Source organism: Buteo buteo, chromosome 12 (genome assembly GCF_964188355.1).
Source record: "Buteo buteo chromosome 12, bButBut1.hap1.1, whole genome shotgun sequence".
Classification (NCBI taxonomy): Eukaryota; Metazoa; Chordata; class Aves; order Accipitriformes; family Accipitridae; genus Buteo; species Buteo buteo.
Genome location: NC_134182.1, coordinates 21,904,575 through 21,932,426, shown reverse-complemented (window position 1 = coordinate 21,932,426; position 27,852 = coordinate 21,904,575). Strand labels below are relative to the sequence as shown.

At 43.1% G+C, this 27,852-nt stretch overlaps 1 protein-coding gene across 3 annotated transcripts in view; it reads left to right on the top strand.

Annotated features, from left to right (window-relative positions):
- The window catches only part of CMTR1 (cap methyltransferase 1), a 29,468-nt gene extending 1,851 nt beyond the window's left edge, over positions 1-27,617 (top strand). For 2 of the 3 annotated variants that reach the window (XM_075042945.1, XM_075042943.1), the window contains exons 2-24: positions 665-799; positions 3,242-3,384; positions 5,762-5,920; positions 6,808-6,900; positions 7,652-7,723; positions 8,977-9,071; positions 9,175-9,247; positions 9,452-9,650; positions 12,186-12,304; positions 12,557-12,653; positions 13,870-14,002; positions 14,559-14,738; positions 15,150-15,206; positions 16,150-16,207; positions 16,866-16,934; positions 17,110-17,241; positions 17,750-17,872; positions 18,570-18,661; positions 19,297-19,365; positions 21,405-21,452; positions 22,048-22,160; positions 22,707-22,815; positions 24,591-27,617. In XM_075042945.1, coding sequence (XP_074899046.1) covers positions 670-799; positions 3,242-3,384; positions 5,762-5,920; positions 6,808-6,900; positions 7,652-7,723; positions 8,977-9,071; positions 9,175-9,247; positions 9,452-9,650; positions 12,186-12,304; positions 12,557-12,653; positions 13,870-14,002; positions 14,559-14,738; positions 15,150-15,206; positions 16,150-16,207; positions 16,866-16,934; positions 17,110-17,241; positions 17,750-17,872; positions 18,570-18,661; positions 19,297-19,365; positions 21,405-21,452; positions 22,048-22,160; positions 22,707-22,815; positions 24,591-24,723 — 2,496 coding nt within the window. In that variant the 5' untranslated portion in view covers positions 665-669 and the 3' untranslated portion in view covers positions 24,724-27,617. The remainder of the gene's footprint in view (positions 1-664; positions 800-3,241; positions 3,385-5,761; positions 5,921-6,807; positions 6,901-7,651; positions 7,724-8,976; positions 9,072-9,174; positions 9,248-9,451; positions 9,651-12,185; positions 12,305-12,556; positions 12,654-13,869; positions 14,003-14,558; positions 14,739-15,149; positions 15,207-16,149; positions 16,208-16,865; positions 16,935-17,109; positions 17,242-17,749; positions 17,873-18,569; positions 18,662-19,296; positions 19,366-21,404; positions 21,453-22,047; positions 22,161-22,706; positions 22,816-24,590) is intronic. The other variant, XM_075042946.1, reaches the window with a different exon arrangement.
- The last annotated feature ends 235 nt before the right edge of the window (positions 27,618-27,852 follow it).

Below are 27,852 nucleotides of genomic sequence, written 5' to 3'. Positions count from 1 at the left end.
CTGTCTTAAATGTTAGTCGTTTCTCTGGGTTTATGCAAAGTTTATCAGCCACATCCAGAAGGATGATATCTTGCCAGTGATTCGGTGAAAAACAAACACCCCCCAGCTTGTGCGCACATATTTAATAAAGTTCTGCTATAGAAGTCATGTAGGAAAGCTCTTTTATTAATTAACATTTGCAGAGGTGATGCCAGAGGTGTTCTGAGTCTCTTGTGAGAAATTGGTTCCACCTTACGTGTTCTCCATGAGATCGATCTTATTTCCTCTTTTTTTTTTTTGTGTGTGTTTGAATAAAATGAATCTTTGATTCAGTAGTAGTAACCAGCTGTCATGTATTTTAGTTACCTAAGTGCTGATGTCTGGGTTGTTTTCATCTACTAGCATTTAATGGTAAGTAGGTTGTAGAAATGGTTTGAAATTGACGTCATCAGCAATAGGGAAGCTTCTGCATAGATTTCGTGTTTGTTTAGTTAGACTAGCTATTAAAAGAGGTAGGTTCAAAAGAAGCCAATACTTTTACCTAAAGCAAGCCTAAGTTGAGAAGTGTTAATACTGAATAGTCCATAAAATGATCTATACCACCATGCTGCTGCGTCTTACCCTTCAGCATGCAGGAGAAAGTTAATTTGCTTAACGTTTACCAAGTGTGATCATCTTCTTTCAGCAAAAATGAAGAGAAGAACAGAACCTGAATTTAGCAACCCCCAAAAGAAGCAGAAGAAGAGGATAGAAGACTTGGGATTAACTCTCAGTTCTACTTCAGATGATGAAACTCAATTTAGTAATCATACTACTCAAGGTAAGGTTGGAGATAAGGTATATGCTGCTGTGGGGAATCTAAATAGTAACTAGGAATTGAACCCATGTCTCCTAAATCCTAATTGATAGCCTGAAGTTCTCTTTAGGAGAAAAACTACATTACTTCTGTTCGCCACCTTGGATTTGTGTGAATTTTTTTAAGCTTTTTTAAAAATCTCCTCTAAACAGTTTGGTCTGGTAATTTTATGCATTCAGACATAGAAAATAAAACTTGAAGTAGGTGACAAGTGCATGGTCCAAAGCTGTAAAGATTCTTGTAATATATGAGCAGCATTAATCTTTTCAGTCTCAGCAGTTATTTCTGTTTTGGAAACTTGCAGCAGTGAGGAGTTGTGGGTGTTGTGCTGTAAAGAAACTTCATAATCCCTCATTGTTTAGAAAATAAAAATAAAAAAATATTGGTAATCTTATCACATTTTTCCAGATAGGAGGAATTGAGATGAATACAAAGGGCAGGTTGACTGGGACTCCTGACATTGTAGCACCATCTCTTTTGCTGGGTCAGTGTGCTTTTAGGGGAGGGAGGGGGGAGTTGTGGGAGCTCACAGGTGTTTGATTTCAGAAAGAAAAACTGTTTCAGAGTTAACTAAATTAATTCCCTACTTTTTCTCAAGTCTGAGTGTGCTTTCTCACCTGGAGGTTGGGGTATACCAAAGATGAGGCAAGTGCCCTACACAATAGGTATCGCTGTTGCGGGGTGCTTTAAACTCTCCCAGGATGGCACTTCAGGTTGCCGCACAGTCCTGCCTGCTATTTCTGAGTCTTGGGCTTTCCAGTGGTCATAAAGTGTTAGTGAGAAAGGGCCTGAACACATAAAGAAGCCTTCATCTTGTGAAAATAGAAAGGGATGTGTATGGGAGATGGGCGGGTCAGTTTGGGAGTAGTTATAGTGACAGGGTATGGTGTGTGTACCTGTCTGGCAAGGCTGGAGGTCAGTGAGGAGGTTAGCAGTGCAGGGTATCAGGGCTGGGTTAGGGAATGCTGTGTGCACTCAGGGCTGAGCTAAAAAGTTCAAACCAATATTTTTTAAAATTTTTTTTCCCCTTTTGATTATTGAGTTCATATATGGGTCAAAATAGGCTGTGAGCCTTAATGTTTAAGAAATAAGTTGGTACAGTTTAAGGTCAACATTTTGGATAGGGTTAATTGTTTAGTAGTCTGTTACACCCATTGTGGTATCTGAGGAAAGAAAGACGGTTGAGGGAGAGAAGTGATTTGAGATCTGATCTCAGCTGAGCATGGCCTAGCAAATGTTAAGAGCAAGAATAGCTGCGAAGGGACTTTCCTGAGATTTGTGTAGTCAGTATTGTGTTTGAGGCACATCATGAGCCTCTGGAAAATAAGTTGTAGCTCAAAAGCAGGCAGCAAAATTAATTGAAGCTGTGTACTGGAGAGGCAGAAAGAAGTAACTGACCCTAAAGCAAAATCCTTTCTGATCCTGTTCATATCTAAGAACTTTGTGAAGGAAAGAGAAACGTAGCTTGTGACACACGTTTGAAAATCAAGATGGATATATAATATTGCAAACACAAGTTAAATCATAGCCTTCCTTGTTTTCATCTGGAAGCCTCAAAGGCTGATACTGTAAAACTCTAGTGTAGTAGTTATGTGGGGCACAAGTCCTGAATCTTAAAAGCTGATAGTTCAGCAACAAGGATTGAGCACACATTGAAAAGGTCTCTGTAAGGGTATTTGTAAACTAGGTTGGTGTCTTCTGATGTTACCTTTCACTTGGGTTTGTATGCATCAGTAAACCCTAGAGGTGAAAAACTGTCTCATTTGCTGTAGTGAACTTGTGGATCCTCGCTACTGAGGTGGGTAGTGGAGTCAAAGTTTAATATGGGGACTAAGGGATTCAACTCTCTCTTCTTTCTGCAGTGTTGGCCACTTGGTAGATGCCTGTGTACTTGATGTGGATTTTTCACTAAGTTAGGGATGCGTTTACAGCTGTAGTTAGGTAGGAAACTGAGGAAAATACAGTATGTTTTATCAAGGTGTCAGTAATTGTCATTATTCTTGGGAGGGAATCTCTGTGGACTTTCTCAGCTCCTCAGGATCATTGCAAAGGTCAGGCACACCACAATGTACTATCATGGTCATGCTGTGACCTGCTTTGCTGCTGTAATGGGGTTTTCTCAGCCCTTTGGGGGGGCTTGGAATCCATTGGCTCAGAGAGGTTGTGTGCATCCCTGAGACAAAGGGGAGGATAACCAGGTGATGGTTCCACAGCGTATTTTATATTACACCTGTATGCTTCCTGTAGCACATTTGAAATACTGAAATGTCCTTTCTATGTGTGTGTTGAGAGGATTTAATGAGTCACATTGTATAGTTCTTAATGTGATTACTGAGATGTCTTTCTTCCGTTTTCTTTTTATTTTCATACTCGCTTTTCTCACTTCTTTTTTTGGTTTGTTTTCAGAATCTTCCAGTAGCAGCAGTGGGTCTGACAGTGAGAGTGATGAAAAAAGACCGGTCTTCAGCAATGAGTTCAAACAAGACTCTCTTGTGGAGGGTACTTCATCTCGCTACTCAATGTATAACAGTGTCTCCCAAAAGCTCATGGTAGGCCAAAATAGTTTTGGACCGAACTATTAAGACCTGATGAGAGCAAAGTGAAAAGACCAGTCTGTTTTATGAGATTTTGATTCTGATTCTGATCCTCCCAGTAGCATAGTTCTCTGCTTCTTTCAGCCAGCTACTGAGCAATTGGGTGAGGCTGAGAGAGCTTGGTTGAAAGGGGTCTGTTAAAAAAGAAAGTTGATTCATGTTCAGTGTCTAGGAGCAGGGAGGTGACTGTGAAGGGAAGGATCTCTGGGTCAGGCAGCTTGCTGAGCTTGAAAAGAGAGTCCTACTGTGTGTTATTTTGCAATGCTTGAGTTAACAAATGCCTTGTAAGAAAGGCCTTAACAAATTCTGTCATCAACATTAATTTCTTTGGTCTTGGAGGCTGGCTGGCATACCCTTGTAGAATTATTACTTTAATTATTAAAGGATTTCTTTTTCTTTCAAGTAGTGCTGCTCTGCTTTATGTAAGGCCCGAAATTTCTTGGAAAGTCAGGGAGTTGTGAATGATAGTGACTGTGACAACTGAACTTTGAAGGTGATCACCAACCCCTTAATTGCACAGTGTTAGTGTGGGGAAGAAAGTACTTTTAGGAAGTTCTAAGAAAATGGTTGACTGTCTCTGTCTCACGGTAGTCCCAAATTCAGCAACTTGTTCCCGAGTTTAAAGGCAAGAGTAGGCTGTAGAGGAGTATCTTTCAGTGCATGCTGTTACACTTATTTCCTGATGCAAATGTTGTCACTGTGGTATTGTGAGTATCTCATAATCCTGAAAGAATTTCCATTCTTGATAACAGAGAAACAAAATTTTATTTCCAAGGGCAGCGGAGAAGATGAGATGTATAGTTATGTGTTACTTGAAATGTGACAGGAGGTTTGGGACTCAAGGGGGAAATGAATTTGGGTCTCCTTTTATTCTGTGCTGGTGCTGTACTCACAGGAGCAGGGGTCAGCAATCTTTCCATGGTGGTAGGCCAGCTTGTACCTGCCTTTGCCAAGTTAGAAGTTCAGTCTTCTGCTAGAAGCTGGGAAGTGCTAGCTGCTACTAGCAGTGGAAGCAGGGAGATACTGCCTCTCAAGGAGGTGGAATGCTGCTGACCTTCTACATGAAAAAAGAACTTTCAGCTCTTGCTGAGTTCAAAACTCAATGGGATCCAGAGGCTGAGAGTTGCTGATTGTGCCTCTCTGTAGATAAATCCTGTTGCTGATCATTCAGGATCTGTCCATGTGCATTTTTGGCACTGGACTGCAGTTTGCTTATCCTAGCACAAGACTATCTTTCACTTGGAGAGTTCTCTCCTGAGCCAATTAGGATGTGTGCTTTCAATCACCACAATACAAGAGCTTTTACTACCGAATTTAGGAGGCTTTTGTTTGTAAGGCCTCATAAATTTGAATATAAAGGTTGATGTGATGTCAGGTCTAGTTGAATGATTTGGTAGCATTAGGTAAGTAGAAGGGAAATAGTCCTTGATTACTAGATGTTCAAAATTCTGTCCTCAGAAAACTAGTATATAACAGGCTTGGTGGCTGTCACATTTGGTTTATGTATTCCAAGATCTGGTTCAAAGCCAGGTAGCAGAGGCAGTGGGAAAACACCATGTACCTTTGTGTAAAACCTGTCAGATGTTCTTGTGTTGTTTCTAGTACGGATTGGTAATGAACAATGGTTTTATTGCTTCTCAGAGGAAGGAGTATATGGATAACATTAATTCAAAGTGTAACTTAAGGATTAAGTCTTTTATTTACTTATTGTCTTGTAGATGCATACTGGAGGGAGTAAAATTGACTGCATTCATGCTTTTTGTTGTTGTTCTTTTGTTGCTAAAATTTATGAAGGGAGAAGCCTGAAAAACTAGCAGTTAATCAACATACTTCTTTTAACCTGAGAGATGGGAATGCGTTTCAGGAGCAGTGTGTCTTGCATTCCTTCTCTGAGTTTTAGGTGAAGTTTTAACTATGCTTGAAATGTATGTGAGTGCATGTTCACAACAAAGAATATCATCACAACATGAATTTTTTCCAGTGCCAGCATCTCTTGTTTTATGAACCTTCCATGCTTACTGAACACTGTGATGAATGGCTCCAGGCTCCTCACTACTACTCCCTCTGAGCAGGCTGTTCCCGCATTACCGAACCTTTTGTAATTTGCTGTTGTCTCAAACATCATTCTTCAGATCTAGTTTTTTTCGTGTCCTGCCTTGGTGAAGTGAACTCAGTATTAAGTCCTGAAAACTACAACTGAGATTAAAAATGCTCAATGTCTTCAAGTCACTTCAGGGTGATGTGCCATTTTCCCTGCTAGTCTTTGGCCCCAGTAGTAGTACATAAACTCAAGTCCACTTGCCTCAGTGTGCTCCCTTTGCTTTCTTTATAGGCCAAGATGGGCTTCCGGGAAGGAGAAGGTCTGGGAAAATATGGCCAAGGCAGGAAGGATATTGTTGAGGCCTCCAATCAGAAGGGAAGGAGAGGCTTTGGGCTGACCCTCAAAGGATTTGATGGGGAGCTCAATATTGATTGGCAGGATGAGCCAGAGGTAAGTACTTACTGTTTTGAATCCCTCTTCTATTGCTGTATTAAGGATTTGCTCTCTGGGAATGATCTTTAGTGTTGTCTGATACAACTGGCTACCATTAAGTGGCTCTGCTGCATAGACCCAGGCCTTATTTCGTCCCAGAACAGCACAGTAAAACTTGTTTTCTGTCACATGTATTAATGTTCTGGCAAAAAACTGGTTTTAGATGGATTGTTGCTGTGGTCTGTAGGATTTGTTTCTGAGTTTGCTGTAGTGAATGTGATTGAAAATTGTTATCATGCGCTTTTGGGTTACCATTTTTATTTTGTATATAGTGTTATGTATGATTAACCCTTGTGGATGATACTACTATAATAAATATAAGAAGGTTAGTAGATCTTAGCAGCCTCTCTTTGTGGAGGAGTATCACTTTGATCTTAACTGCTAAAACAATTCCTTCCCAAGATTATAAAAAATGTTTGAAGCCTGAATTAAGTAGTGGAATGAGGGAGCCTTTCACAAAGAACTAGGAGAAAGAATGTGTAAAGCACCACCAGGAAGTGTGGTTTTTTTGGCAACTGTCTCTTTTGCGGTATCTCTAAAATGGACTTTAAGAGTACTAGATTTTTGCTTTGTCTTGATTATTTATCAGACTCTAATGAGGAAAATGCTGTGGGGTTTTTTGTGGTGGAGGTTTGTGGGGTTTTTTTTTGGTTTTGTTTTTTAAATTTTAAATCCAAACAAATAAGACATTTTAGACTAGGAAAAAATGACTGTGGTTGGCTCTAAAGTCATGCCATAACCCCTTATGTTAGGATTGGGGGGCAAATTTGGGGGAGCGATTACAAAAATTGGTGTATTTTGCTAGCAGAAACGTCTTTGGCTCTTTCCATGTCTTGTGTTTGCAGCCCAGCGCCTACGAGGAGGTGGACTGGTGCCTTGAGTGTACCACAGAAATCCCTGATGCCCAGGAGCTGAAGGAGTGGATGACTGTGGGGAAGGTAGTTTTTTACATCTTAGAACTTACTAGCCTAAGATGATGCAGGAACTGCGTTTCAGTAACTCAGCCTGAAACAATTGCCTTGTCAGAGAGTTGTAGAATAACCTAGGCTGGAGGAAACCTCTAGAGATTGCTAGTGCAGCTTGCTGCTTAAAGGAGGTCCAACTAGATCAGGTTGCTCAAGGCCTTGTTTGGTTGAGTTTTGAGTATCTCCAGGGATGGAAATTTCACAACCTGTTTGGGCATCTGTTTCTGTGTTTGATAACACAGTTGACAAAAGAAAATTTCTGTATGGCTAATTGGCATTTTTTGTGTTGCAGCTTGTGTCCATTGTTTCTGGTCCTATCGCTGTTCATCTCGAGCAGTCTAGATCAATCTTCTCTATATCCTGCCATTAGGGTACTTGTAGACAGCAATAGGATCTCCGTTTCTCCATTCTGAACAAACTGTTCTTTCAGTCTCTCCTCGTATACTAGGTGCTTCTGCACCTTCATCATCTTGGTGGCCCTTTTGCTGGGCTTGCTCCAGTATGTCTGTCTTGTACTGGGGAGTGCTAAACTGGATGCAGTATTCCACACGTGGTCTCAAGATGCCTGACAGGGGAGAATAATTCCTCAGCCTGCTGGCGATGCTTTTGCTAATACAGCCTAGTAGGTGGTTGGCAGCCTTCATCCATTACTGGTATAGGTTGCATTCTGCAATGACTGATACCATGTTTGCTAATTGTTATTTGTGTTCTCAACCTGTTCCAGAGAAAGATGGTGATTGAAGATGAAACAGAGTTCTGTAGTGAAGAGCTTTTACGTAATGTCCTGCAGTGCAAGGTGAGTCTCCCTCTTTAGAGAGGAACTGAAGTTTTGGGGAAGCAAGTTAAATAAATAATTGAAGAGGATTGAGTAGTTTACTTAGGTGATTGGCAAGAGCTCAGAACATCCTGTTTCACCTCCATGCCACTGGTATGACCTAGCATCCTGGTTGTTACTGTATGTTCAGCAACCTGTTTTGCACTTCAGGCTTCAAAGAGATGCATGAAAACAGTCTCCCTTTCTTAGTCCATCTGGGAGGCTGAAGACTTGAATAAGCTAAGGAAATAAGATCCCTTTCTTCTTATGTGTTCCATCTTCCCTCCTAGATTTTATCATGCCCTTGTAAATTGCAGTAGAGTGTGAGGGTGTGTGTGTATGTGTGAGAGAAATACCTTAGGCTGGGACTGCTTTTGAGGTGGCTAACCACATTATCAGGCTCTGGAGCTACAAGTACAGAATTCTTCAGTGTCACTAAATTTGCTTAAGAACTGGTGTGGCTTAGTGTCGTGGTTTAACCCCAACAAGCAATTAAGCACCATGCAGCCACTCACTCACTTCCCCCACAGTGGGATGGGGAAGAGAAATCAGAACGGTAAAAGTAAGAAAACTTGTGGGTTTAGATAAAGACAGTTTAATAGGTAAAAGAAAAGCCGCACACACAAGCAAAGCAAAACAAGGAATTCATTCACTATTTCCCATCAGCAGGCAGGTGTTCAGCCATCTCTGGGAAAGCAGGGCTGCATCACACATAGCGGTTACTTGGGAAGACAAAATGCAGTAACTCCGAACGTCCCCCCCTTCCTCCTTCCCCCAGCTTTATATACTGAGCATGACATCATATGGTCTGGAGTATCCCTTTGGTCAGTTGGGGTCAGCTGTCCCAGCTGTGTCCCCTCCCAACTTCTTGTGCACCCCCAGCCTACTCACTGGTGGGGGAATGTGAGAAGCAGAAAAGGCCTTGATTCTGTGTAAGTACTGCTCAGCAGTAACTAAAACATCTCTGCATTATCAACACTGTTTTCAGCATGAATCCAAAACATAGCTGCATACTAGCTACTATGAAGAAGATTAACTCTGTCCCAGCCAAAACCAGCACACTTAGAGGAAGAGTGAATTTTATTATGTGACAGAAAAACATTCTGTATTGGTGAACCAAACCCTGCATGGAGTTTGCTGTCTAAGGAGAGAAGCATGAGGATGGGAAATGCTCATGCCTGCCTATCCCTCAAGCCTGTGCCAGGTCCAGCTCAATTTTGTTTCTGTTTGTGCAGAGTGTATTTGATGAGCTGGATGGAGAAGAAATGCGTCGAGCCCGAACAAGGTCTAACCCCTATGAGATGATCCGTGGAGTTTTCTTCCTGAACAGGTTTGCAGAACTTCTGGTAGTGTAGCCCCTTTGCCATTTAGTCCACTTTCAGCCTTAGGAGCCAGGGTTGAAACTTAATAGATCCCTATTTATGTGTTCACAGGGCTGCAATGAAGATGGCAAATATGGACCATGTCTTTGACTACATGTTTACAAACCCTAAGGACTTCCATGGGGTGAGGGCCTCTATTTAACTTTCAAACAGCAGTGCTTTCTCAGAGAATGGAGAAGGTGGGGAGACAGGAGAATCCTTAGGATACTAGCTGGGAAAACAGGTGCTTGAAAGAGACTTCTCTGAGTAGTGCAGTTTATGGTGTGTCTAGTTTGACTGATGGGAGCTGTTACTGGGTCAGTAGAATTTCCTCAGTTTCCTTTTCCAGAGGCCTTTGATAAAGGAGCGAGATGCAGAGCTACTCTACTTTGCTGATGTGTGTGCTGGTCCTGGAGGCTTCTCTGAGTACGTCTTGTGGAGGCGGAAATGGCATGCGAAAGGCTTTGGCATGACCTTGAAAGGACCAAATGATTTTAAATTAGAGGACTTTTATTCTGCTTCCAGTGAGCTCTTTGAGCCTTATTACGGTATGTAGTGCATGCTTGAGTGTTACCTGATGTTTTTGCGTATGCTGCAGCCTCTGTATCAGGAGTGGGGCTGGTATTGATACCAGCATGGGGATCTAAGAGAAACCTGTTTAGAGGGAACCATTTTGCAAGGTAGAAGGGGGCTGTCATCTGAGGAAGGGATTGAGGTTGGTGAGCTTGAATATCAGGTCACATTTCTGCACTTATTTCCAGTCTGCCCTGGGAATGTGTCCCCGATTGTAATAGTTGATACTTGAGTGCTTTACTTATCTGAAAATTGTGGAGTGCTTTAAGATTGCTTGACAATGTTTTTCACACTTCACTGATGTCAGCCTGAAACACAGTGAGTGAGATGACTTATCACAGAATCACAGAATGGTTTGGGTTGGAAGGGACCCTAAACATCATCTACTTCCAACCCCCCTGCCCTGGGCAGGGACACCTTCCCCTAGACCAGGTTGCTCAAAGCCCCATCCAACCTGGCCTTGAACACTTACAGGGATGGGGCATCCACAACTTCTCTGGGCAACCTATTCCAGTGTCTCACCATCCTCACAGTGAAGAATTGCTTCCTAATATCTAATCTAAATCTACACTCTTTCAGTTTAAAGCCATTACCCTTGTCCTATCACTACACTCCCTGTTAAAAGAGTAAAAGAGTCCCTCCCCATCTTTCCTGTGGGCCCCCTTTAAGTACTGGAAGGCTGCTATAAGGTCTCCCCGGAGCCGTCTCTTCTCCAGGCTGAACAACCTCAGCTCTCTCAGCCTGTCCTCACGGGAGAGGTGTTCCAGCCCCCTGACTTGCCCAAAGATCTATTAGTAGAGCCAGAGATAGAAACCTTACTTGCCTGACTGGCAGTATGCTTCTATATCAGACCTCCCTAGCTCTGCTTTGATAACTGATTGTGGTCTCTTAGTAAAGATGAATAAAACAGATTTGGGCTAGAGGCTGTATCTGAGTCACTGTGACTAAATGAGCTTCTTAATCCAAAGAGGTTTAAGCTAACATGTTTTACCTTGCTTTGAGACAGACTAAGTAGGAGTACACAGACAATTGCTGCATCTCACCTCATGGATAGTAACTTGTTAAGCTTGCTGAAATGTTTGAGCCCTCTATCTGCATAGTCTCTAGGAACAGAAAGGGAAATACAAGGATTGCTAGTATTCCTGCTGCTTATTTCAGACTGTATAAAGGAAAATCCAGTGTGACCATCTTGTAGAGAAGAGGGTTTGCTTTTCTGTTGTTGTTGTGCCTTTTTTTTTCTTTTTTTTCTCCCCTTCCTCCACCACTGACTCTTGTTGACTGCCACTTTTGACAGCTGACCATTAACTGTTAGAGAATGGTTAGCACTTCAGGATGAGATCTGTTAAAGAGAAGGTTCATGGCAAGGGCAGCAAGGCAGATAAACATATTGTTCTAACAGTTGCAGCATTTGGATCTCTATAACTCACTGCAAACTGGTTTTCTTACGGAGAGAAGGAGATACCTGGAGAAATGAATAGCCCAATGACTTTGATGCATTTTCTTGATCCCTTTCTGTCTGTTACACTATAAAGTCTAGTGAGATGTGTACAAACTCTCCTCTAGTGATGGGAAGGAAGTAGATTGCTGTGATACTTCTGTTGTGAAAAATGGTAACCAATTCTAGCGTCACTTCACTTACTGACAGGATGATTGATGAGGAATTTAGTTATCAAAGCACTATCATGCATCCTGATCTCTGCTGCTTTCTAGTCCTCCAGTTCAGTTAATAGAAGCTGTAGTTGTAGAAGATTTATAGGGACTAATACCAAATAGAAGTTCAGGCTTCTTCAAAGCCAGAATTGGTGAGCTCTAGAATAGACTTTAGATTAGCTTTCTAAAACACCAACCTGGGGGACGATGTACCTCTCTTTAAAAAGAACCATATGGGAAAACTGTACGAACATTCATGCACAAACACTATTTCCCTTTCCCTACTCTCTTTTTAAACTTGTTTGCAGAGGTTTTGGGGGTTTCTTTTTAAAATTCCAAATTACATCGTGTTTGGAAATAGAGTATTGTGTTTCTTTGGAATGATTTGAATTCTGAGTAGAAGGTTGCCAATGCACAATGTAAATAATTTTGCCTTGTCTGTAAAAACATGTTATTAACAGGTGAGCTGTGCAGTGAGATTGAACCTTACATTTTTAATAGGATCAGCTATGTGTCATTCCTACTTGGATGAGAATATTATGTTATCATGTAGTCAGTTCTCATCTCAGGGGGAGGGCAGTGAATGATTTGTCTTTTGCTGAAGCTAATGTACAACTCATCATTTGAGCATGGTTATTATATGGCTTTGTTTAGCCCTGACCACACAATCTGAATAATTTTGCTAAATTCACAAGCATCTTTGGTAATGAACAAGGGAGTGTTATTAATGCTTAGTTGCCTGTCAAGGTCTGTGTAATTTTTGACTAAATATTGATTGAATACAATAGATCACCTGCACATACTGATCTTTTGTCTGTACTTGCAAACATGTTAGTAATTATCTCCTCTTTTCCCCTTAGGAGAGGGAGGGATTGATGGAGATGGAGACATCACTCGCCCAGAGAACATTACTGCTTTCCGGAATTTTGTTTTGGACAATACTGATCACAAGGGAGTGCATTTCTTAATGGCTGATGGGGTTGGTCCATTTCTTTTTCTTCCTGCACTAATGACCAAACCTGATACTTCAGTCTGCATATAGTAGGATATTTTGACATGTATCCATAGTTACGATGTGAAATTCTTCGAGGCTTGCCATTAAAATTCCTGGTGGCAGTGTTTTTTATCTTAAAGAAACAAATTATCATGATTGCATGATTTAGCTATACAAAATCCTTTGCTTGACCAACAGATTTGTGGAGATACTAATCATATGTTATATGCTTTGCAGGGTTTCTCAGTGGAGGGTCAGGAGAATCTGCAAGAAATCCTAAGCAAACAGCTCCTGCTTTGCCAGTTCCTTACAGCACTGTCCATTGTCCGGACAGGTATGTTTTATCCATTAATCTTCTTCCTCCTTCTCTAAGGTGTAGGTGGCATTGCAGAAGGATGCTCTACAATTTTTTATTAACATGCCACGAAGTCTGCTCTGCAGTGAGGCTAAGTTGCACAGAATTGAGTGTGTATGCATGTATCCTGAGATGGTTGTCACAAAGCTAAGAGAACTGGTGCAGAAAAATAAGATTATCTGTGTCTCTTGCTTTTAATTAAAAAGCATGAGGTAAAATGCATTAGTTTAAAGCTTTTACAATGTGTTGTGTTACGTAGCTGTCTTGGGCTAAGGTCACTAGTGTGATAACTGGAGAACATACCTGATTTTTATGGCACTAGCTGGACCAACTGCTTCCTGACTATTCTAGCAGGCTGGTTGGAACAGAGTGCTGTTTATCCAGTTCATCCTTCCCTCTAACTTGTGGCTTTTCTCCTTTAAATCTGCCATCTCTGTGATAGAACAAGATGATATCTCGCATTGTCTTAGCTGTACCTCATTGTTGCCAAATGAAGGACATTACAGCTCTATCTGGTTTTGATGGCTCCTCTCTTCTCCTGAGTTTAGTTAGCATTTGGCAATAATTTATCTTGTCCCTGTGTTTAGAAGTACTTGAGGCAATGATCTACTTAGCAGTAGTCTCAGATGTGATATGGTAAAAGGAGCAACCTTCTTTAAGTCTTTCCTGTCTGGGTAGACAATAGCTCTGTAAGACTGACAGCTTTTTGCTTGGGGAAATTGGGAATCTTGTTTGAAGGCAAGGGGCAACATAGACTCTTTTCATTCTAGGTGGCAAGTTATTCTGTTTAGGTAACATCTGTTAGTTTTCTCCTCCAGCCTGAGGTTTCTTGTTGCACGTATCAGAGCTCCTCTTCCATTGAGGCTTTTGCATAGCGTGCTGCCATGCCATAGGGCACAGTTTGGACCTGGAAGGGGAAGATGAGGTGTGGATAGAAGGTTTGCTTGTGAGAAGGCATGCATACCGATTTGATCCTGTTCAGGGAAATGCTTTTCTTTTTGCTGCAGAGATATGGGAAAGATGGTTCATGGAGCCCCATTGGCCCACTTCATGACTGTGTTTTAGATGCTGTTTAATTGCACAAAAACACTCTTACTAGTTCTACAGAAGAGAAGGTTATTAAGGTGCCTGTTATCAACTTGTTTCCTTATAATCTGCTGGTATCAGTGTGCTCCCTCTTTTTTTTTTCTTCCAGGAGGACATTTTGTCTGCAAAACCTTTGACCTGTTTACTCCATTCAGTGTGGGACTTGTTTATCTGCTGTATTGCTGCTTTGAGCGAGTGTGCATCTTTAAACCAGTGACAAGCCGCCCTGCTAACTCGGAGAGGTGAGATTCTTGAGCATGAGGGACTACTAAAGAAACCCTGTCCTCTAAATACAGTGATAGATGGATTTGGGTAAGTCTAGTGGAAGCTCTGAGACCTGCCTCAATTGGTAACTGTCTTGGAGGAGGAAACATTTTAGATTCTTAGCAAATTATGATATTTGCCAAGGTAAAGATGATATTTGCCAAATTACCCTTTTGGGGAGAAAGCAGTGGAACTGAATATGTAACAAGTTCTGTTTTGCATGAAACAACTACAGTTCCAGTGAAGCTAGAGCATGTTTTGTATGTTACCATTGTACCTGTCAAGTTTAGCAGAATTGATTTACTACTTGAGGGAGATCTGTAGGGTTTATCAGTAGGGTTGAGTTTCTCAGTCTTTCCAGAGCATAGAAAATGTATAATGACTTTGTAATAGGTGAGATTGCACCTTCCTTAGGGATACCCAGGAGGAAAGAATTCCTGGGATTTGGGAGACTGTCCGATAATGGGAGTGTGGCAGGAAAGTTGGCTGTGTGGAAGAACTGAACCCACATGATCTCTCTGCCTTGCTCTGCAGGTATGTGGTATGCAAAGGATTAAAGCTAGGGATTGATGACGTGCGGGACTATCTCTTCATGGTGAACATCAGACTCAACCAGCTGCGCAACTCTGATGTGGATGTGAATCTTGTTGTCCCATTAAATGTGATCAAAGGCGACCAGGATTTCTATGATTACATTGTCCAGTCCAATGAAAAGTGAGTGCCTATGGGCAATGAGGGCTGCTGGCTGTAGGCAGGTTAACCAACATAGCTTTCAGTTGTAGCTTCTTGCACTCATGAAGGTACTTGTTGATGCTGCTACACTGCTCTGCTTTTGCTCCCTGAGAGGCTTAGCAGAGCAGAGGGACCCTGTGCAGAGAGAAGTGCTGTATACTGTTAGTGACTGTTTGGCCTCTGAGTACTGTGTAGAAAAGAAAGGAGGCTGCTGCCTGGTTCTTTCCAATGGTCTTCCTGTCACTTTGAGTCATGTTGGCAATGATCCATCACTGCTCTGAGGATCAGACTGGCTTCCTCCTGTTGTCCCAGCACTCTTCCTTATTTTGAACAGTAGAACAATCTTGGTGATGATTAACTTGCTTCCTGACTGAAACTTGTCCTCTCTTTCAGCCACTGCAAAGTTCAGATAAAGGCACTAGCCAAAATTCGTGCCTTTGTTCAAGACACGTGAGTACATTCCTTAGGCTTTTGGTGAGGACTGAATTAACCTACTGTAAATGAACTGCTTTGCCCTTTAATATGTTCTTGATTTGAGCTGGTACTTGGCATGGCCTTTGGAGCCAGGAAAGTGAATTTAGGTAGCTCAGTTTGTGTCTCTGCCTGAGTTATTTGCAGAAACATGTGGGTGGCTAGAGGAGTCCTGATGGTCTATTATCACCTTTGTTGCGAAGGCTTCCATGCATTGCATGATTTCCAATTACCATAAGTGGGCCTGCTTCTTAGCAGGAATGTAAGCAGAAAATTAACTCCCAGCTGATATGTTCAATTCTACAGTAACCATCTAAGTTGGGTGTTGTTCATAGCTCTTCATTTTCCAGGGGCAATTCAAAGCACCTAAGTTACATACCTAGATATGAATTTCTTGCATAAAACGAAAGCCATTGCAATGTATAGCTATTTCCCAGGCACAACTTTTCTGTTCAGGTGTCACTCGGAGACAATACATAGTAGAAAGTTGAGTGAGTCTGGTAGCCAGGAATTATCTAAGAGTTAATCCTAACATTGACACCGTTTTTTGTGTAGTCTTCACCAGATCTTCATTTCTATTTGTAAATAGGGCTATGTACCCAGCTCTTGTAGATTAGCATGAGTTCATACTAATACATAACTTATTGAAAATATTGATGCCCAGTGGTACTTTAATGGGATGGAGTGGTGGCTTCTAATCAGTAGTGCAGACCATGAAACAAAGCTAAGCACGGGAATTGGAGATGGGTAGAGGGTGGGGAGGGAAGGCAGCATCCTTGTTTGTGTAGCCTGTTGAGGAACAGTGCATGTTTGGTGTTCCCAAGCCAGACACTGAAAGATGCAAGTTTTTTAGGGCTGGGATACCTAATGCTGCAAGAGCAAGGAGGCTTCACCATCTTAACAGTCTGCCGTCTTTCTCTAGGACACTGATTGAGCCACGGCAGGCTGAAATCCGAAAGGAGTGTCTCCAGCTATGGGGGGTAAGTAAGCTGCCAAGCAGGGAAGTCGTGAAGGTGTCCTTGCTATGGTGAAACAAGAACGGAGCTGCAGTACAGATAAGACTTTCTAGCCAGAGGTTTAATACATTGTCTTGTGGGAAAGTTGGAGACCATTTCAAGCTGTTTATGTAAGCAAACAGGATGTTTCTGATTCATTGTGTGTATGGCTTAACTGGGCAGGCTCCTTTGCTGCTGTTGAGAATATTTCATCGTACACAGAGTGAACTCAGTACCTAGTTCCCAAGCAGCAGAGCTCTCCAGAAGGTCTTGTTTTATGAGTCTGCATTTTCTCTTTCCTGAGCTTTTGATTGCAGTGTGGCCATAGATATGGCAGTCAGTTTCATGGGCTAATTGTGTGTCTTCCCTGAAACAGTATTTCATCGAAACATGCATGACATCAAAGATTTAGCCTGAAACTTTCTGAAGTTGTCTGTTGTTTCCTGTGAGATGTGGTATGGCTACACTATGTTTGCAAAACATGTGAGACCTTTTATTTGCCAGATAACCTCTCCAGCAACTAGAATCCCAAGAGCACAAGTTTCAGGGGGCAGGATGTTCTGTCCTGTATTGAAGCAAGGAAGGTTCCTATGAATGTGTCAAAGAATAACACTTAGTATCAACTGTTTGGATTTGTTTTCAGATTCCTGATCAGGCTCGTGTTGCTCCTTCATCTTCAGATCCCAAGTCCAAGTTCTTTGAGCTGATCCAGGTAAGACTTTACCCAGGAGCTTGTTCTGAGTCCTTTCATACAAATAGAACTTTTCCCCATAGGAATTAAGAGATTAAGAAGCTAGTCCCTGGATTATTGTTCTATGTAGAAGCTGCATTTACCTACCTGTTGATGTATTGTGTCTAACTTGCCTTTTTCATGCTTTGCTCTTTAGGGCACGGACATTGATACCTTCAGTTACAAACCTACTCCACTGAATTCCAGTACACTGGAGAAAATTCGGCAAGTGTTAGATTACCGGTGTATGGTCTCTGGAAGTGAGCAGAAGTTTCTCTTGGGGCTAGGGGTAAGTGCTGAGAATGATCCAGGAGTTTTGCTGGTTCATTTCAATGCTACTATTCCGCCTTGCAGTTTCATCCCATCCTTTCCTGTTCTCAAAGACCAGAAAGGATCCCCATCAGCAGTCCCTGAGACTGAAAGAAGATATTTTATGTTTCTTTCTCCTGACTTCACTGCTTTTCACACTAATTAACTCTGTTTTTTGTAATCGCAGCCTACACAGCGACCTGTACTCTTACTAGTGTCTCTAATTATCTTCATGGTCCTCTTAAAGGTGTTCTATTTCTGGTTCTTTGTGCAGGTATGAAAAGTCACTGGCAGATTAGAATCAGTGTTTTTGTTCCTTTGCTGTAGAGATTAAGGTTCTTCCTTAAAACTACTGACAAAGAAACTGCCTGTGACAGCCTAGGACAAAAAGACTCTCTGAGGGCTGCTCTACAGTTAGTCAGAGGTCTCTCCTCCACCCCTGCCCTCGTGAAGCTTTGACTGAATCTGACTCTGCCTTCTACACACAGAAATCACAGATCTACACCTGGGATGGTCGCCAGTCAGATCGCTGGACAAAGCTGGATTTGAAAACTGAGCTGCCACGAGATACCCTTCTCTCTGTGGAGATTGTTCATGAACTGAAAGGAGAGGTAGGAGGCTATTCTTTCCCTTACCAAGTGGCTGCAAATATAATGAGAAGTTTCACCTGTTCTCTGCAGAATAAGTGTTCCGTCTGTGCCAGGTGCAAGTTTTTTTGTATATGAACTTCCAAGAAACTATTTTGGATTAAGTTCCTTCTTTCTGTCCAGTGCTAGAGATATGTGCTTTTAACATTATTTTGAAAACACTTTGGAGTTGACATGCTGCTGTTGTCCTACGTGCAGCAGCAGATGACATTGACAACATGACTTAATATGTTCTGTGGCTCTTTGGGTACATAACTGCTCAGTAGTGATTGTAGGCCTTGGGGAAAAGATTCTCATGGTATAGTCACAGTGTAAGGTATTGCTGCCTGGGAGTTTCCCTGTCCTCTGGTACCTCAGATGATGATGCTGCAGTGCATTGAGCTTGTGCTGTGGTTCCTGATACGGCACAGAAAGCTGGTGATGGCAGCTGTGGTCCTGCCCTCTCTTCCTCCCCTGAGACAGAACTGTGTAGTTAAGATACACCAGTTCTTGGAGGATGGCACGTTACTGTACAATGGGCAACAGGGAACTTGTGTGCTTCTAATATCTGGAAAGGTGCTTTCTTGCTAGAAGAGGATGATGTCCTGGCAAAAAACGGGCTATAAATTACAGCTGAAATAGCAACAGTCTGAATAGTAAGTCTCTGTATTGCCTTCCCTAGGGGAAAGCCCAGCGAAAAATCAGTGCCATCCACATCCTTGATGTCTTGGTGCTCAATGGCAATGATGTTCGAAAGCAGCATTTCAACCAGAGGTATGTAGGATCTGGAGAAGCTTGCTTCTTGTACATGAGTAGAAGTGACTGGGAAGCAGCATTCATGCTAAAAGCAGAATGCTGGGCACAGGGAGACAAGTGCATTCAGCTGAAACACTGCTATAAAGATGAACTGTGAATGAACCTGCTCTGAAGTGAAGTGCCTGTAGTCTTTTCCAACTGTACCTTCTCTGTCTGTGAGGGCAGGTCTAGCTCCTTTCTTAGTCTGGGGTGAGCCAGGCACAGTCTGGGTAAACTGAGCATCCTGGGAACATGAATGAGCATAGCTGGTAACTGGTTGAGGGAGAAGGAACGAGCCCCTCTGTTTCCTTCCTCAGGAACATGAAGTCTCTACTAGTCCTACTTTCCTGCTGATAACATCAATATGTTTAGCAGCATGTGGGCTTGTAGAGGAAGCTGTGGTGACCTGTTCCTAATGGGTAATAGCCAGTATCACTGGGCACTGAACTGGGAGGGCAGGGTGAAAAAAGTCTTGCTTAGTACCCATTCGGCTAGCAGTGGAGGCAGTCTGCATGTACTGAAGTGTCTAATCAGTTATTCTGCTGAAACTGTTACCTACCTGCTCTGCCAAAGATCTCGCTAAATTGCTGGATTCTCCTTCCATTTTCATTCAGGATTCAGCTGGCGGAGAAGTTTGTCAAAGCTGTTTCTAAACCTAGCCGGCCAGATATGAACCCTATCCGGTGAGTGACAACTCCTTCCCTCAGCCTGGCGTGCTTTGGTTTCAGTGTGTGTTTGTGATGAATATAAGGAGCTGAAGGAGAGTTAAATTTCAAGCTGAAATTCACAGTTCTGTTATGTTCAATGGAAAGAGGCTAAAAGCCCTTTAAATATCTAAGAGGAAGGTTGATAGTGGAGAAGTTGTGCCCTCCTTTCGCATATCAGTCATGTTTTCATCATAGGTGGATTGGCTGATGCTGATTTCAAATATATGCTATAGTAGGTCTAATACCCAGTTACCTTAATCATTGCAGAGACTTCTACGTCCTTGTCTGCCCTGAAGAGTCAGCAGCAGTACAGAGATGCTGACTGTTAGTAGATAAATGAAGTGCTGACCAGCATTTACAGTCTCCAAATGGTTAACCTGAGGAGAAGGCTTTAGTTACAATCCCAAGAAAGTTCCTGACAAGTGGCTTCAGCTTTGGTTGCCTCCTGGTGTTGCATTTCATTAAATCTGCTACAGTGGAGCATAAGAGCATCATTGTGCTGGGTATCAGATAGGTATTGTGAACAAAACGGCTTCTGTTTCAGAAGCTAGAAGTGGTATGATATTGTGAGAGAAGCCAGAGGAAGGGAAAGAAGATGTTCTCCTTGGTGGCTTAATGAAAGATAATGAGTGGTATCTTAATTAAACTCAAGACAAACAGGTAGTTGCAGTAACTGGAGGAGCTCAAAATATTGGGGAGGGCTGAAGGAGAGCTGTAGAAATGGGTTATAGAGTAGTGTCCTGGTTTCAGCTGGGATAGAGTTAATTGTCTTCCTAGTAGCTGGTACAGTGCTATGTTTTGAGTTCAGTATGTGAAGAATGTTGGTAATGCTGATGTTTTCAGTTGTTGCTAAGTAGTGTTTAGTCTAAAGTCAAGGATTTTTCAGCTTCTCATGCCCAGCCAGTGAGAAAGCTGGAGGGGCACAAGAAGTTGGCACAGGACACAGCCAGGGCACCTGACCCAAACTGGCCAATGGGGTATTCCATACCATGGGACGTCATGCCCAGTATAGAAACTGGGGAGAGTGGGGGCCGGGGGATCACCGCTTGGGGACTGACTGGGTGTCGATTGGCCGGTGGTGAGCAATTGCACTGTGCATAATTTGTATATTCCAATCCTTTTATTATTACTGTTGTCATTTTATTAGTGTTATCATTATCATTATTAGTTTCTTCTTTTCTGTTCTATTAAACCGTTCTTATCTCAACCCACGAGTTTTACTTCTTTTCCCAATTTTCTCCCCCATCCCACTGGGTGTGGGGGGGGGAGTGAGTGAGCAGCTGCGTTGTGCTTAGTTGCTGGCTGGGGCTGAACCACAACAAGCGGTCCTTTGCTCCTGTGAAAAGGTGTTCAAACTGTGCTCTTTGAAGCCTGATGCTTGTGGCAGTGTGTGGGAAATGGGTGGCTGGGGTGTAAGATCAGAGGCAGTGCTTTTGAAACTTTCCAATTCTCTTTCTGTGTCTCGGAACAAGAAAAATAAAAGCAGTTTGACATAATGATAAGAATGATGACTTCAAATCATGTTTACTGATTTAAAAAAAAAAAAAAAAAAAAAAAGCTCTTTTTACCCCAGGGTAACTAATGAGTTTGTGGCGTCGCTGAGGTTAATAATGGTGAAGATCAGGCAGTTTTGAGGCCAGCATGCTGAGGCCAGAACCTGCCTGGGGCTGACCTTGGTGAATTTATCTCATGGGAAAACAAAAGTACCCGACTTTCATTGTTCTTCCTCTTCTGTATACTCAGCCTGAGGTAAAAATGCACAGCTTCCTTAGCAGGGAGGATGCTTGTATGCTGCTTACAGCAACCCAGCCATGAGCATGCAGGTGTCAGGTTTTCTCAAGCCAGTAGAAATAAGGCACTAGAGCATAACACTGAGGAGAAGGGTGAACCTCAGTCATGCCTGACCACCTCATGCTGTACAAAATGAACTGTTTGGCTGCTTTCTGTAGCTGGGACAGAAGAAGAGGGCACTTCAGATTTTTTTTTAAATTACATTTTTGTCTTTTTCCCCCCAGAGTGAAGGAAGTGTACAGATTGGAGGAAATGGAGAAGATATTTGTGAGGTAAGTGACTGGCACAAATGAGAGACTTCAGGGCCCATTGAGGTTATCAGCCACCAACACACAGGGATGGGAGGGATGTGCTGATCTATGCTTGAGGAGTCCTGGAGAAAGAGCTGCTAGAGCTTGTGCAGCTGGTGGCTGTTGTTTCTGAGATGCTGCAGACTCAGAGCATCATCCTACTGAGTTCTAATTCCGTAGATGTGGCCAATTCACTTTACAACAGTAGGAGTAGCAACAGTGCTTGAGTTTGTGTGCAGAAGTGTCAGTGGCTTCTCAAGTGGCTTGAAAGATGAAGAGTTCATACTTGAAATGGGAACCCCATTTGGATTAAGTGTGGTAGATCATCACAGATCCTTCATTGCAACACTTGATTTGCTACCTGATTCTAGACAGCTCTGGCTGGTTTCTCTAGCCATGTGCAGGAGGCAAGAGACTGAATTCTCCAGGATGTGATTATTTTATCCTGTCATGTGTGGTGCTGTCAGTTTTCACTGTGACACTCTGAAGAGGGTGTGCAGGTGGCACATTGTGTGCCAAGAGAGTGGTAAAGGAAGAAACGGGGAATCTCTTATCACTGTCTTCTCTCAACATTTAGGTTAGAGATGAAAATCATCAAGAGTTCAGGGGGAATACCCCGGCTATCCTACACTGGCCGAGATGACCGGCACTTTGTGCCCACAGGACTCTACATCGTACGGACCGTGAATGGTAGGAAGATAGAGTCCCTGCTCTTGTTTAACTTTTCTTTGTATCTTCAAGTAAAAAGTATTGACCAGGCTTGTTTCTGGTGTAATTTGATAAAAAATGATGGGAGTATTCCAGTGGCTGGAGACTAACTGTTTGCATGTAATGAGGGTAGCTTGGATTTGGATAAGATTTAGCGTATTTATATGATAGGTTTTTCTGTTGTGGGTTGATTACCTATTATGTGGGTAATTCCATTTATTTACATGACTGAGGGCTTTCTTTTTTAATGAGATTGTAATTTTTCATCAAGAAGATACTTTCCATAGTACATGGAAATACCCTATTTGGAATGACAACTTTTAAATGCAGGGAGAAGGGAGTTTTCTCAGTGAATAGAGAACACCTTGGGAAGCAGGTCTTCTTGGGGGAGGGAAGGAAAAAGGAGTAAGAGAAGGATCACAATTATTCTTATAGATTTCTCCTCCCTGCTTGCACTGTATGTGTATTTATACTGTGCTTTTTTTCCCCTTTCCGTTTTCTGTCTGATCCCTGTGACTCTTCTGCAAGATCCCTGGACAATGGCATACAGCAAAAACTCCAAGAGGAAATTCTTCTTCAACAAAATGACGAAGAAAGCGACATACGACCTCCCTTCTGAATCCATCGCACCCTTTCAGTGAGTACAAGCCAGAGCTGAGGCTATGGAAGGATAGCTGTGTGCAAATTTATGTGTGTGTGTCTGGGTGTTTGGAAGGGAGTTCCAAGTGTGCAGTGCTATGTTCTTGCAGTCGTTATCAGTGCAAGCGCAGCTTGGTCACCAGCAGGGTGTGCTGCAGAAGCTAGGACCTTCTCAGACTTTCAGGAAACTGCTGATCTGGATTAGTGGATTTTGCAATTAATTGCTATGAATGACACACATCATTCAACTTTGTTCCCCTGTCTGCAGCAGAGTATAAGTAACTGCACCTCCCTGCACACAGGAAAATGGAAACTGAGCCCAGCAACTGCAATTTGCTGCATCTCTGTATTTTAAGATGCTTGGTTGGAAGTTGCTAATTTAAAAACAAATCCTAGTTCATTTAGCCCAGGCCCTGGAATAAGTTGTCGGTAGCTGGGAGCTGTTTAAGGAGAGAGTGAGAGACAAAAGCAGCAGCTCTTTGGGAAAGGATGGAGTGGCTTGTCATTAACACTGTGGCTGCTGAACCCCATCTGTATCTATTGAGTACTTCGCTAAGGCCATGTCTTAAGTACAGCATATCCTCAGTCTGTGTGACACCTCAGGGCTCATATGTAGAGATGTACTGCATACCCTGCCTTCAGGCAGTCTCAAGAGATGCCGTCTACCATCACTACCCAGGACTGTGCCTCTTGAGTGAGAGCTTGGTATGAAATAGGGCTCCTGATTTTCTCACTTTGAATCTCCTTACCTACCTTACAGCAATGCTCTTAAGAATCCTTAAGTTTTCCTTAACCAGCTAAATGGAAGAACGGGCTTAAAAAGCAGAGGCATACAATGCTTTTTCCCTCCATGTGTCAGGATGGGGTTAGTTCTGCTTATGTACTCTGAAGTAGGCCAGCATGAACCTGCATGAATGGCTGAGAAGGTGGAAGGAGCACTTGTGTGGGACTCCAGAAGGGATGTGTTGTGGTTAGTGAGTACTAATGTCTATAATTAGCCATTGACATGTGCTCTTGTCGCTGTGCTAGTACTGCTTTGTTAGAACAGTAGCACTAAATAAGCTATGAATATTAAATGTGAGTAATTGTAGAAAACTAAAGGCTGCTGTGTCTGCAGTAATTAGCAGCTCTGTTTTCATTATGGCTTGGACTATGTTGATGCAGTGAGGGAGGGCTGTGCTTGATGGATGGAGTGAGAGATGGCATTGTAGGACCAGAACTCTCAGCAGCCAAGTGGAGCTCAGTTATTTCACATGAGGGGAAAGAGGGGATGATCCTAGCCACTTTTCTACAGTGTGAAGTGCTGTTCGTTTGCAAAGCTCCATAGGACAGCTAGTACTGATTCTAGTAGGTTTGTGGTGAGTGATTAGATTGCTGCATGCTGCTGCTGGCAGACTTTCTAAATTCTTCATTAAGGCCTTTCCATTGCCTTGAAATGACAGTTTCATTCTCTCAAAAACTTTGAGGGAGGTAAGTTTTTCCCTAATGACCTGTCTCCTTCCAGCTGAACTGAATGTTGAGTTAAGCTAGAATCAACAAGTTTGTTTCCATGGAAATCTCTTAGGCTTGTAAGTTTCTGTACCTTAAGGGCTGTAGAGTTTGTAACATGAATGAATGCACTGGTCTTTTTCTAAGACACCGCTTAGATAGAATATCTCTCTGTGACTCCCATTGCAAGGGCAGCTGTCTCTGTAGTGCTCTTTGTGGCTAGGATGACAGTGTTTTCCTTCCCTTCTCTTGCCAAACTAATCTTGCTCTCCTCTCTGCCCACAGCATCTGCCATTACAGCCGCCTCTTCTGGGAGTGGGGGGAAGGTGTCAAAGTGCATGACTCTCAGAAAAGGCAAGATCCAGAGAAGCTATCAAAGGAGGACGTCCTGTCTTTCATCCAAGCACACTACCCCTAACCCTGCTGTCTTGAGGGGTGCAGGGGGTGCTGAGCCCAGCTTGGATTCTTCAGGGACTGATGAGACTGGGGAGGCTCCACAACTTCTATCCTAGTCTTCTCCAGAACTGATTTCCTGGAGGTGGTTGAACCAGGAGGTGGTATGCAGAAGGCGCAGGATGATGCTGTACCGTGGCAGTGTATATAAGAGCACAGCCCAGGTAGTGCCTGCTGCCGGAGTACCCATGGTGACTCCTGGAGCCAAGGCCTAATGCCCTTTTGTCCTGACCTACTGCATGCATGAGGCCAAGGGGCTGGCAGCTTTCTTTGCTCCTGTTCAAACGTTCAGCGAGGTTTGTGGAGCTCTGTGTGCCAGAACTTTCCAGGCTTGTGCTTCCCTGGCACTGCGGGAAGGAGCGGAGATGTCTTGGTGGCAAAGCTGGGCAACAGCACATTGAAGCAGCCCTGCATCGTTCTGGCAGCTATCTCCTTGGCCTTCTCAAAGGCCTACACTACCCAGTGGAGGGCGTTAACTCATTGGGGAATGCTAGCTTTGGGACGCAAGTATGTATTCTTGTTGGTGTCTCCAACACTTCTGCTTATCAAGGCACTTGGCTGGCCACTGGCAATTCCTATGTGATGGTATCCTGTTGGACAAAGGCCAACACAGGAGATGAGTAGAGTTCCTGGCACAGATATGATGTGCTTAGTGCCAGGTATTTCTCAGACTCTTAGAAACTGGCTGCTGACAAGGATTTCCCCTCTCTAGGTCAGTGACTGATCCTGACCCAACAGCCTGGGGTTAACTTGTGAACGTGTCTATGCCTCACAGTACTTCTGAGATCAAGGTGCTTTGATTCTTGGTACTCAACACTATTACCCAAGTCTTCAGGGTGGAACGCGGACGTAGGAGGGAAGGCACAGGAAGGTTGGGATGCTGGAGGTCTTTGGAGGAAATGATGGGAACATCTGACTTCATTAAAAAACCCAGGGCTTCGGTGAAAAGAGATCTTGACTTTGACCATGTTGGTTAATCAGAAGAAATCCTGTCCCCTGACTGTGCCCACTGGAAAGGTTACCAGATTTTCCTTTTTAAATGTCAGAGTGGGCTTTGAAACCCTCTGTCTCATTTGGCCCTGGAACTGCATCTGGGGTGAAGGCACAGAGCTGTGAAACTCTCAGCATGGTATTTGTGTGTCAACAGATTTCTCCATGCACTTCTGTGCTGGGCTCAAAGTTGTCTTCTGTTGCATGTTTTACCTTCGCTTCTGGTTTCCATGGCACTTTTGCCAGGTCTTCCACATAAATCAGAAGATAACACACAGTTGACTGCTTTTGGCCAAGCAGCAAAATTGCCCTTTTTTTTTAAACTGTTTTTGTTGTTCTTGTCTTGTTTTTAAACACAGATTGGCAGTAGGGAGGAAACTGATTTAGGGGTTGTCTGAACTGTGCCTTAAAGAAAGCTATAGTTCTCCTAGAATCTATAGCAGTTGTTTAGATTGTTTCTTTCTCTTCACGCCCATATGTATGATTTGAACAAACTTTATGTAGCAAGACATGGAAGTTTTCACTTGTAGGTGCATGGGTGCCCTGCACCCCACCTGAAGAAGCCAGAACAAGGATGACATGTTGCAGAAGTCCCACCCTCCACCCTCTAAGGCCCAGCATCATGTGTAGGTTTTGTGCTCATTCTCAGCATGCAGTTGAATGTCATCCTACAAGTAGGCTGTGCTCTCTGAGCTTGGAGCACTTCCATGTCTTCACAAGCAAATTGTCTCCACATACCCATGTATTAATTCTTTACAGTTTGGTACAAATTAACTTAGCAGCTGCAACTCCTTGAACCAGAGAAAATTATATGCAGGCTTGATCACTGCAGAACCATGCCCCTGGCTAAAGGAGCAGCACAGAAGTTGGGATGGTCTGTTGGTCAATGGAAACTGGGAAAGAAAAGGCTTGGGAGCGGATGGGAGGTTAGCTTACAAGTAGGTAGTCCTGAATATTGTGCAGGGGAGCTATTCTATTTCTTCTCAAGCTCTGACCAAAAGTAAAGTGGGTCAAAGCTGTTTTTTCCATATTGGTGATTATTAGTCCCCAGAGAGAGTTAGGTCTACCAAAGCAGTTGAAGAACTGCATGGTTAATGCATCCTCTTGGTGACCTGTAGGCTCCTTCTGCTCTCAAACATCAGTAAAACATGTATGAAAGAAATGGTGGTCCTTCCCCCCTGCAAAGAACGAGAGGCCTGTCACTGGCAGTTTTATTTTGGCAAAGGCACTTCCATGAGGGATGAGGAGGAATCTCTCCCAGTAGGCAATAAAGAACCTCCCAACTGTGTGGTTTCCAGGCTTGTATGCAGCTGGCTTTTTAAATCAACCAGTAATTTGAGTTCTGGTGCTTCTTTGGACTGCCTTGAAGCTGTTCCAATGCCAGCAAAGCATGCTGCTCCCTTTGTCAGGCTCCTTTGCTGGGTCCTCCAGTCAGGGCTTTGGTCTCCTGCAGGCTGGCAGACCGAAGGGTGACTAGGAAGTATGCTAGGGCGAGTGTAGGCCTCTGAGGGTGCAAAAAGACCTGGTTAGCCTGCAGGCTAGCTTTTATGAACAGATACTTTCTGTTTACCCAGTTGCCTCCAGCTCCTGATTTTAATTTGCTTTTATTTTTAATTTTATTTTTGTTGCACTGAACCTTGATTCTGAATCCCCCTTCAAGAAGGCAAGCATGAGCCACCATGCTACTTGCTTCCCTGCTGCAGGGTAAACAGGGAGTATGTTGGGAAGGGGGGGTGAGGAAGGTCTTGCTGAAGGGAATGTTTATGTACATTAATTGCACAATGTATTGTTACTAGGCTGTGTATCATTTTGTGTTGACTTCTCTGCTTTCATTGTCTCTATTACCAATACAGCCTCTTTAGTTCACAACAGTGTTTGTTTACTTTGCTTCCCACAAAATGCTGGCCCGTAGTGTGTCTTAGTGTGGAGACAGAGAAATAACCTTACACAGTTAAATTTTCAAGGCAGTCCCCTTTTAAAGGTTTTCCTGGCAAGTTAGAGCACACTGAAGGCTACCTAGTGTATGTCACTGCACAGAATGAGCAGGGACTACAGGAGACAGTCTCCAGCACTCCTCTGCAGCATCCTAGGCTGCTTTTTCACT